This window comes from Salmo salar, chromosome 09 (genome assembly GCF_965601325.2).
Source record: "Salmo salar chromosome 09, fSalSal1, whole genome shotgun sequence".
Classification (NCBI taxonomy): domain Eukaryota; kingdom Metazoa; phylum Chordata; class Actinopteri; order Salmoniformes; family Salmonidae; genus Salmo; species Salmo salar.
The window spans coordinates 130,919,506-130,931,590 of record NC_138299.1 but is presented as its reverse complement, the minus strand read 5'-3'; the positions used below and the strand labels follow the sequence as shown (position 1 = coordinate 130,931,590).

At 41.9% G+C, this 12,085-nt stretch overlaps 1 protein-coding gene across 1 annotated transcript; it reads right to left on the bottom strand.

The window, feature by feature from the left end:
- Positions 1-3,987: 3,987 nt before the first annotated feature.
- LOC106612925 (olfactory receptor 52K2) lies at positions 3,988-5,229 on the bottom strand. Its single transcript, XM_014214592.3, has one exon. It carries the CDS (start codon positions 5,227-5,229, stop codon positions 4,210-4,212), a length of 1,020 nt encoding a protein of 339 aa, XP_014070067.2. The 3' UTR covers positions 3,988-4,209.
- Between the last annotated feature and the right edge of the window lie 6,856 nt (positions 5,230-12,085).

Sequence of the window (12,085 nt, the reverse complement as noted above, 5' to 3'; positions counted from 1 at the left end):
GAGAGTCGGCCCACAGTCCGGAACCGAGTGAGACGGCCCACAGTCCGGAACCGAGTGAGACGGCCTACAGTCAGGAACCGAGAGAGACGGCCCACAGTTCAGAGCCGAGAGAGTCGGCCTACAGTCCGGAATCGGCGCAGCGAGAGTCGGCCTACAGTCCGGAATCGGCGCAGCGAGAGTCGGCCTACAGTCCGGAATCGGCGCAGCGAGAGTCGGCCTACAGTCCGGAATCGGCGCAGCGAGAGTCGGCCTACAGTCCGGAATCGGCGCAGCGAGAGTCGGCCTACAGTCCGGAATCGGCGCAGCGAGAGTCGGCCTACAGTCCGGAATCGGCGCAGCGAGAGTCGCCCTACAGTCCGGAATCGGCGCAGCGAGAGTCGGCCTACAGTCCGTAATCGGCGCAGCGAGAGTCGGCCTACAGTCCGTAATCGGCGCAGCGAGAGTCGGCCTACAGTCCGGAATCGGCGCAGCGAGAGTCGCCCGACCGTCCGGAATCGGCGCAGCCAGAGTCGCCCTTCAGCCAGAGGTCTCCAGCGACATGCATCAGCCTGAGGTCTCCAGCGACGCACATCAGCCCGAGGTCTTCAGCGATGCGCCATAGCACAGAGACTTCGGGAGGGGTAACATTAAATATGTATTCAGCGGGGGTGGACAGGTTAGGTGGGGGACTAAGGCCAGAGCCTGAGCCACCTCCACAGTAGGAGGATTGGGGAGGGGGGGTGTAGCACGGGAACCATCGGTGACGGCAGCCACCCTCCCTTCAGTTTGGGGGGTTTATTTTGTGTTTATTTTTTTTGTGTGAGGTGCATCCGGGGTCTGCACCTTTTTTTTTGGGGTGGGGGGTACTGTCACGTTCTGACCAGTAAAGGGGTTATTTGTTATTGTAGTTTGGTCAGGACGTGGCAGGGGGGTATTTATTTTATGTGGTTCGGGGTGTGTGTTTATATAGAGGGGTGTTTGGTTAGTGTTTTCCGGGGCTTTTGGGCTATGTTCTATGTTAGTATATTTCTATGTTCTAGTCTAGTCTTTTTAGTTCTATGTTTAGTTTATTGATTTGGCCTTCAATTGGAGACAGCGGTTCCTTGTTGCCTCTGATTGAAGGTCCTATATAGAGGGGTGTGTTTTGTTTGGGTTTTGTGGGAAGTTGTGATTGCATAGCTGTGTTTAGCCTGTAATCCTGTTCGTTCGATCGTTTTCTTGTTTTGTTTTGTTACGTGTTCAATAAAGTTAAGATGAGCACTCAACCCGCTGCATTTTGGTCCACTACCTACGACGACCGTTACATTAGACAAGTTTCTGCTTATAATTTCTGACGTTTGGTAGGCCATTTCTTTCTATCAACTACAGTTAAATACATTCAGCTTCTCTTCTTTAATAACTTTTTGCCCCAGAAGACTAAATAAAGTAGTGCTCACCAGAATGTCTTACATCGATAGAATGAGTGCATTAGTAATCTACATTGAACATAAATATGTAACGTTTCTGGATATTGGCAGGAACTGGAACACGCTGTTGTACACGTCGATCCAGAGTATCCCAAACAGGTTCAATGTGTGACATGTTGGGTGAGTATGCAGGCCATTGACCAACTGGGACATTTTCAGCTCCCAGGAATTCTGTACAGATCCTTACAACATGGGGCCGTGCATTATCATGCTGAAACATGAGGTGATGGCACGGATGAATGGCAAGACAATGGGCCTCAGGTATTCGTCATGGTAACTCTGTGCATTCAAATTGAGCTGATGTGAAATGGTCTGATGTGATTGGTGAAAAGACCAATTAGTCGAAAAAAAGATCAGAAATGGGTTCCTGCTTGAACACAGCCATGTAGTCATCTTGTTACCCTGACCAATTAATGTCCCAGTGCAGTCAAAAAAGTGATTTTCCTGTGTTTTATATATATTCCCACACTATGAGGTTGGAATAATACTGTTAAATTGTACAAATTATGATAATGCCCTTTTAGAATAAGAGCTGTTTGAAAATGCTAGAGGCGTCACTACAGACACCCTGGTTTGAATCCAGGCTGTATCACAACTGGCTGTGTTTGGGAATCCCATAGGGCGGTGCACAATTGGCACAGTATCGTCCGGGTTTGCCGGTGTAGGCCGTCATTGTAAATAAGAATTTGTTCTGAAGTGAAAATAGATGTTTATAGGCCTACTGTATATATCCTGTTCTTATATTTGACGTAAGAAGACATTTCCAGTTATGTGGATAATTGTTATCTTAGGCCTACTACTGATTCAAGTTCATTTCCACCTATTGTTGAAGCACTAACTTTAACATTGATCTTGTGTCTAATCCTCTGACTGATTAAAAGTCATGTTTGTCTTTGTGGAGATTTACTACAAACATCAAGCCCCCATAAAACATTGCCTTCCTCTCTCATAGGCCTGAAAGTTCAGACATACAGTACATTTTTCCCATTGACATAATATTGAGGCAAAACATTGTGAAGTTCAACATTTATTTTTCAAGTTAGAATTCTATGCATACTCCCCTGATCAAAGCATCCAGCCCATTCACAATACTAAGCACTTCATATGTGACACAGTAAGGCCCAATCAATATAATGATCATAAACATGCCTATTTAAGTTACAATTTAATGATGAACTTTTCCCAAAACAGGGGAATTAGCTTTCCTTTGTCCTCCTCACTGTTTGCACTAGAGACATGTGTACCACCTATGCTTCACTGTTTTCTAATATGCCCATCAATTTTCAATAATATTATGTATGGAGTGAGGCTGGCCAAAATAAGACAGGCTTGTAAAAACATACTAGGTCTGTACCCTAAAATAAGAAACTTCCTGACTGTTTCATTGTGCTATTGAATTAAGTGGCTATTTGCTTATAGTTGTAATCACTGACTGTACACATGGCAATGGACTTTCACTGTTGCTCAAAGACTATTAAAATTTTGCATCAGTTGGCATTGTATTTAACCTTTACATGTTTCTTGCCATATCATCTTCATACTCAGACACAGTAACAGCACAAAGGCAGTAATTCAATCAATTTCAGATAAAGTAGAATCACACTGTGGTTCACTTAGAATGTTATGCTGTACCAGAGGAGTTCTTCATGTTAACACTGATACACCCCACAAACATTTCCTCTCAGGGACATTATCATGGGCTATTGGTGTGAAACAACACCTGTGCTTAAATGACAGTCTGCACATATCTTGAAGAATTAAGCAGAAACAGACTGGCCAGGCAGTTAGGGCAAATGCCAGATGGGCTGGACAATCTTTAGCTCAGTGGCCGGTCTAAAAAGTTTGTTAGCATAGAGAACTCCTGTGGCCAAAAGCCACTAGAGTAGTAACTGGCTTGGACTTCTTATGGGTTAAGGAAGGATCACATAATTCCATAAAGGTCACCATGAGGGATCAGCCAATGAATCATACTTGTGGGCAAACTGCAGGTGGCAGTAAATCACCAACTTTATACCTGTTCAAACAACACTCTCAAAGTGGCATCATGCAACCTTTCAGATTGTTTGCCAACTCATAGAAGTAGTAGAAGAAGAAAATTGACAACTTCAAAATGGAGATGGCCTCAATGGCGCTGCCCGTACTCTCACAGACACACTGATGTGATGTCTATGTTTGTAACACAAACTGAGGTGTCTTTAGATTAAGTGTATTTGAGTGGGGAATTGGGCTGATCTTCATTTTACATGAAGCAATTTAAAGAATGCATTGGAATTATTTTCAATTACATAAACAATAAATATTGCAATAATAGTTGTATTTATTTTAGGATGACTAAATTAATCAACTGTTTGATCAAGAAAATGCATACATTCCTTTTTTTTACAGGAAATGATTTGTTTATTTTACTTTCTAATTCACATTTCTTCAAAATATCAAAAGGATCTACTACATCCGTCATGTCTAGAAGAATACTTTACTGCCCATTTGTGGAAACAGAACCCTATTGCATCCTTACATCCTTTTTCTCTTTCTCCAACCCCCCTGAAACACACGTACTGACATGCCAAAGTAGAAGGACATCAGGTCAGCGACACAGCAGCATCCCTTATTTGACTTTCCTACATTAAAATAGACTTAACAAAATGCATAATAATTCACAAAAATAAAATGCAATACAAAGGAGAAACAAGTGATTAGGTTGATGATAAAAACATTCAGTTCTGGCGGCTCACATTCTGTCATAAGTTCTTGTGAGACCTGGGATTCAAACCGGCAACCCTTGCCCTGCTGCTGTACCATCTAAAGTCATAATTGGTACCAGTTTAGGTTCCGATTTTAGATGAGGAAAATTAAGAGAGTTAGGAAAGATTCTTGTTCTTATTATTTTTGTAATACATGTTCTGATCTCCTTGGTCCTAATACCATATATGATAGGGTGTACCAGTGGTGGGAAAAGAATGAAATGCACTGATATTAATACATTAACCTCCTTGCTAACTGTGCTGTGCCTGTTGTAAATAACAGAAAAAAGGATGGCTGTAGAGAAGTTGATGAAAGTGATCAAGTGTGGAGCGCAAGTATTAAGAGCCTTCTTTCGTGATTCCTTTGAGACTTTCAAGCAAACAAGTAATATTTTGATGTATGAGAGCACAACTAACACAAAAGGTAAAACCACTAGACTTGCTATCACACATATACCATACAGGTTACTCAGTGCACTTTCAACACAGGAGAGTTTAACAACTGCTAAGTTATCACAAAATAGCTTATTGATGTTGTAGCTGCACACAGGGAGCCTAGAAGTGATAAACATTTGAAAAGCAAGCATGGTTATGGGAAAAAGATATACCAATGCTAACAACATCTTCACTTTAGAAGGGGTCATAATGCTATGATATTGCAATGGCTTACAAATGGAGACAAACCTGTCATAAGCCATCACTGCTAGAATAACGTAAGCACACAATGCATATACACTGCTGAAAAACACCTGCAATAAACAACCTTTTTGAGAGATGTCCTTTATGTCATTGACAAGATTGTCCATGATCTTCGGACAGACGGATAAACACCCAATCAGTCCATTCACCGCCAAGTTGAACAGAAATATGTACATGGGCTTGTGTAAGCGTGATTCTAAGTAGATGACAAGCATGAGACTGATGTTGGAAAATATTGTAATGAAGAAAAGCAAAAATGTTAAGAAAAAAGCTGTGTAGTTGACTGGGCCTGGAGGTCCATACGCAGTAAAAAATATAGTGCTATGTAAGATAGTTTGGTTCATATTTCCTGAGTAAAAGACAATTATAATCAGCAGTTATCAGACATCATTTTACATATAATATAACGCATTAATAAAATAAACGTTTCAAAAGTGTGCAAATGTCAAAATAGTTACCTTCAGGTTAGTACACTAGAGTTGGTGTGAGGGGTTGACAGAATAAATTTGATGAAGATGAGAACATTCTAAAATGAACAGTCTTCCAAGTAAGATGTTGGCTGGCATGATACATTTTAGCCTTTTTTATACCTTCCCCATAACATAATTGACATGAGTATTTTTAGTATTTTCCAAATTAAAGCAATGTCTTAGATAGATGTCACCCAATGGCATTAATTAAGGATGTATTTGTATCACTTCATTTGAGATCAGGGAGGTGTTGTGTTTGTTTGACTGTATTCCAATTATTTTGGTTCACTTAAAAGGGGCAATCTTGCTAATACATTTTCAAACTTAAAAAAAATTATATACACCCATTGATTCTTGAAAAATATAACTTATGAATGCCTCATGGGCTTAGTTAACTGTCTTACCCCATAAGAACCCAAAATATATGCTTGTTTCACTCCATTGTTTATAAACAATACAACTGAAAACAAACACTGTATAGACTCAAAACATGGTTAAAACTCTGATTTTGAAATCATGGATGGTCAGTCCTTGCATCTATGAATTTGGACGATATATACCACCGCCAACAACAGGTTGACTTTATTAGGGGTCATGATGGTGTGGTACTTCAAGGGCTTACAATTAGAGTCATACCGGTCATAGGCCATGACTGTTAGAATCAGATATGCATAGACTCTACTGAAAGACACTTGGATTAAACAGCCATGCGAGATATCTTGGATTCCCATGAGGTATCTCATGATCTTTGGACAGACTGAAGAACTTTCAATTACAGCCAAGTGGAACAAAAACATGTAGACTTGTTTCAATGTAGATGACCATAAGAAACAGGTTAAGAGAAAAAGTTTAGTCATACATCACAAACAGAAATATACAGTTGAAGTCAGAAGTTTACATACCCCTTAGCCGAATACATTTAAACTCAGTTTTTCACAATTCCTGACATTTAATCCCAGTAAAAAGTCCCTGTCAATTAGGATCACCACTTTATTTTAAGAATGTGAAATGTCAGAATAATAGTAGAGAGAATGATTTATTTCAGCTTTCATTTCTTTCATCACATTCCCAGTGGGTCAGAAGTTTGCATACACTCAATTAGTATTTGGTAGCATTGCCTTTAAATTGTTCAACTTGGGTCAAACGTTTCAGGTAGCCTTCCACAAGCTTCCCACAATAAGTTGGGTGAATTTTGGCCCATTCCTCCTGACAGAGCTGGTGTAACTTAGTCAGGTTTGTAGGCCTCCTTGCTCACACTTGCTTTTTCACTTCTGCCCACAAATGTTATATGGGATTGAGGTCAGGGCTTTGTGATGGCCACTCCAATACCTTGACTTTGTTGTCCTTAAGCCATTTTGCCACAACTTTGAAAGTATGCTTGGGGTCATTGTTCATTTGGAAGACCCATTTGCGACCAAGCTTTAACCTGTTGGGGGTAGGGGGCAGTATTTACACGGCCGGATAAAAAACGTACCCGATTTAATCTGGTTATTACTACTGCCCAGAAACTAGAATATGCATATAATTATTGGCTTTGGATAGAAAACACCCTAAAGTTTCTAAAACTGTTTGAATGGTGTCTGTGAGTATAACAGAACTCATTTGGCAGGCAAAAACCTGAGAAGATTCTGAACAGGAAGTGGCCTGTCTGACAAGTTCTTGTTCATCTTGGCTCTTTTTATTGAAGACTGAGGATCTTTGCTGTAACGTGACACTTCCTACGGCTCCCATAGGCTCTCAGAACCCGGGAAAAAGCTGAATGATATCGAGGCAGCCCCTGGCTGAAACACATTATCGCCTTTGGCAAGTGGCCGATCAAAGGACAATGGGCTTAGGCGCGTGCACGAGTCGACCCCATGCTTTATTTTCTTTCGTCTTTTTACCTAAACGCAGATTCCTGGTCGGAATATTATCGCTTTTTTACGAGAAAAATGGCATAAAAATTGATTTTAAACAGCGGTTGACATGCTTCGAAGTACGGTAATGGGATATTTAGAATTTTTTTGTCACGAAATGTGTCACGGATAGTGTCTTGAACAAAAAGCCGCTATTTGGATAAAACTATGGATTATTTTGAACCAAACCAACATTTGCTGCATTTAGCTGTCTTCTGGGTTTATGTGACATTATATGCTAGCTTGAAAAATGGGTGTCTGATTATTTCTGGCTGGGTACTCTGCTGACATAATCTAATGTTTTGCTTTCGTTGTAAAGCCTTTTTGAAATCGGGCAGTGTGGTTAGATTAACGAGAGTCTTGTCTTTAAAATGGTGTAAAATAGTCATATGTTTGAGAAATTGAAGTAATAGCATTTCTAAGGTATTTGAATAACGCGCCACAGGATTCCACTGGCTGTTACGTAGGTGGGACGATTTCGTCCCGCCGACCCTAGAGAGGTTAACTTCCTGACTGATGTCTTGGGATGTTGCTTCAATATATCCACATAATTTTCCTACCTCATGATAGTGCACCAGTCCCTCATGCAGCAAAGCACCCCCACAACATGACGCTGCCACCCCCGTGCTTCATGGTTGGGATGGTGTTCTTCGGCTTGCAAGCGTCCCCCTTTGTCCTCCAAACATAACGATGGCCAAACAGTTCAATTTTTGTTTCATCAGACCAGAGGACATTTCTCCAAAAAGTACGACCTTTGTCCCCATGTGCAGTTGCAAACCGTAGTCTGGCTTTTTTATGGCGGTTTTGGAGCAGTGTCTTCTTCCTTGCTGAGCGGCCTTTCAGGTTATGTCGATATAGGACTCGTTTTACTGTGGATATAGATACTTCTGTACCCGTTTCCTCCAGCATCTTCACAAGGTCCTTTGCTGTTGTTCTGGGATTATTTGCACTTTTCGCACCAAAGTACGTTCCTCTCTAGGAGACAGAACACGTCTCCTTCCTGAGCGGTATGACGGCTGCGTGGTCCCACGGTGTTTATACTTGCGTACTATTGTTTGTACAGATGAACGTGGTACCTTCAGGCATTTGGAAATTGCTCCCAAGGATGAACCAGACTTGTGGAGGTCTACACTTTTTTTTCTGAGGTCTTGGCTGATGTCTTTTGATTTTCCCATGATGTCAAGCAAAGAGGCACTGAGTTTGAAGGTAGGCCTTGAAATACATCCACAGGTACACCTCCAATTGATTCAAATTATGTCAATTAGCCTATCAGAAGCTTCTAAAGCCATGACATCATTTTCAGGAATTTCCCAAGCTGTTTAAAGGCACAGTAAACTTAGTGTATGTAAAGTTCTGACCCACTAGAATTGTGATACAGTGAATTATAAGTGAAATAATCTGTCTGTAAACAATTGCTGGAAAAATGACTTGTGTCATGCACAAAGTAGATGTCCTAACCGATTTGCCAAAACTATAGTTTGTTAACAAGAAATTTGTGGAGTGGGTGACAAACGAGTTTTAATAACTCCAACCTAAGTGTATGTAAACTACCGACTTCCACTTGGTTCACAGGATGACAGAATGTACACAAGATCAGTTGGATAAGAAAGCAGTCTGGAGTTAATCAGACATACGTTTCATGAGGTGAAGATTATTGCAGATGATTTTGAGCTTTAGTGTTACATCTGCAAAGAATGTTGTCAATAGTTTCCTTATTTTAGATGTCAATAACATTCAGTGTGGTTATTCTTAAGGATATCTATGATATCGACAACACATTTCAAGTTGATAAGCAACTATTTACAGTGGTTTAAATGGACACGTAAAATCTGATATTTGATATGTCAATAACTCAGCCTATCCCAAACTTAGCCTATTCTCAAACTAAGTATAGACATGGTGTCATTTTGTACGTTTTATAAGCATATTTTAGCATAGCCTTGTGAAGTAGGGGTACTGAGGGTGCTGCAGCGCCCCCTGAAAAGCAAAAAAATATATATACAGTACCAGTCAAAAGTTTGGACACACCTACTCATTCAAGGGTTTTTCTTTATTTTTACTATTTTCTACATTGTAGAATAATAGTGAAGACATCAAAACTATGAAATAACACATATAGAATCATATAGTAACCAAATCAAAATATATTTTATATTCTTCAAAGTAGTCACCCTTTTCCTTGATTACAGCTTTGCACACTCTTGCCATTCTCTCAACCAACGTCATGAGGAATGCTTTTCCAACAGTCTTGAAGTAGTCTTAAAGCAGGAGATGAGGAGCGCTCGGGAGTTTGCACTGGATTTTAGAACTCTGGCGGCTGGTGCAGGATGGAATGAGCGGGCCCTGATCGATCACTATAGGTGTGGTTTGCGAGAGGACGTTCGTAGGGAGCTAGCCTGCAGGGACACCACCCTCCACCTGGACCAGCTGGTGGACTTATCTATCCAATTGGATAACCTGCTGGCCTCCTGCGGACGTCCGGATCGGGGTCCGTTGGTTCCATCCTCCAGTCCCTTAGACCCAACACCGATGGAGTTGGGCAGGGGCTGGTACTAGGGAGACCGGAGGGGAAACCGTTCCATGCACCAGAGGTGACCGCAGAGGACACACTGCTGGTCGGTGCTGGGGAGGTTTTCCAGGTAGTCGAGGTGGTAGGCGGAACACTAGTGGTTCATCTCAGGTGAGTAGGCACACGACTCACCCAGACCCCCCTGTTGCTCACATGTGGCTATCTATAAGCTTTCCGGGGTTTTCCCCGCATTCCCAGCATAAGGCGCTAGTAGATTCAGGCGCAGCTGGGAACTTTATAGATCGGTCTTTGGCCAATAGATTAGGGATTCCTATTTTTCCCGTTAGTGAGGTCACGATTCCCATTGCTATGGTGACGCAGGAGAGTCATGAAGAGAGTATTAGTCTCTTTCTGATTGACGCTCCTGCGTTTCCCGTGGTGTTGGGGCTTCCCTGGTTGGCTTCTCATGATCCTATTATTTCGTGGCAACAGAGGGTTCTCAAGGGATGGTCCTATCAGTGTTCAGGGAGGTGTTTAGGTGTTTCCCTAGGTGCCACTACGGTGGAAAGTCCAAACCATGTTTCCACCATGCACATTCCTCCCGAATATGCCGATTTGGCAATCGCCTTCTGTAAAAGGAAGGCGACTCAATTACCACCCCATCGACCAGAGGATTGTGCGATAAATCTCCTGGAGGGTGCTGCACTTCCCAGGAGTCACGTGTATCCTCTGTCACAGGAGGAGACGGCGGCTATGGAAACATATGTCGCTGAATCTCTGGGACAGGGATACATTCGGCCCTCCATTTCACCTGTTTCCTCAAGCTTCTTTTTTGTGAAGAAGAAGGATGGAGGTTTACGCCCGTGCATGGACTATCGAGGTTTGAACCAGATTACTGTGAAATACAGTTACCCACTACCTCTGATCGCCAGTATGACAAAGTCATTGCTCGGGGCGCACTTCTTCACAAAATTGGACCTCAGGAGCGCGTACAACCTGGTGCGTATCAGGGGAGGGGATGAGTGGAAGACGGCATTTAGCACTACATCTGGGCACTATGAGTACCTCGTCATGCCGTATGGGTTAACCTCTCTGGGCTAGGCGGGACGAATTCGTCCCACCTACGTAACAGCCACTTGAAGCCTGTGGCGCGATTTTCAAAACCTTAAAAATCCTATTACTTCAATTTCTCAAACATATGACTATTTTACAGCTATTTAAAGACAAGACTCTCGTTAATCTAACCACACTGTCCGATTTCAAAAAGGCTTTACAACGAAAGCAAAACATTAGATTGTCAGCAGAGTACCAAGCCAGAAATAATCAGACACCCATTTTTCAAGCTAGCATATAATGTCACAAAAACCCAGAAGACAGCTAAATGCAGCACTAACCTTTGATGATCTTCATCAGATGACAACCCTAGGACATTATGTTATACAATACATGCATGTTTTGTTCAATCAAGTTCATATTTATATCAAAAACCAGCTTTTACATTAGCATGTGACGTTCAGAACTAGCATACCCCCCGCAAACTTTCGGGGGAATTCGCTTACATTTTACTAAATTACTCACGATAAACGTTCACAAAAAGCATAACAATTATTTTAAGAATTATAGATACAGACCTCCTCTATGCACTCGATATGTCCGATTTTGAAATAGCTTTTTGGTGAAAGCACATTTTGCAATATTCTAAGTACATAGCCCAGGCATCACGGGCTAGCTATTTAGACACCCGGCAAGTTTAGCACTCACCATAATCATATTTACTATTATAAAAGTTTGATTACCTTTTGTTGTCTTCGTCAGAATGCACTCCCAGGACTGCTACTTCAATAACAAATGTTGGTTTGGTCCAAAATAATCCATCGTTATATCCGAATAGCGGCGTTTTGTTCGTGCGTTCCAGACACTATCCGAAATGGTAAAGAAGGGTCGTGCGCATGGCGCAATTCGTGACAAAAAATTCTAAATATTCCATTACCGTACTTCGAAGCATGTCAACCTCTGTTTAAAATCAATTTTTATGCCATTTTTCTCGGAGAAAAGCGATAATATTCTGACCGGGAATCTCCTTTTCGGCAAACAGAGGGAAAAAAAATCACAAAGACGGGGGCGGTCAGGTCACGCGCCTAAGCCCAGAGTCCCTTGATCGGCCACTTGAGAAAGGCGATAATGTGTTTCAGCCTGGGGCTGGGATGACGACATTCAGGTTTTTCCCGGGCTCTGAGCGCCTATGGACGACGTAGGAAGTGTCACGTTAGAGCAGAGATCCTTTGTAAAAGATAGAGATGGAAAAGAAGTTCAAGAAATGGTCAGA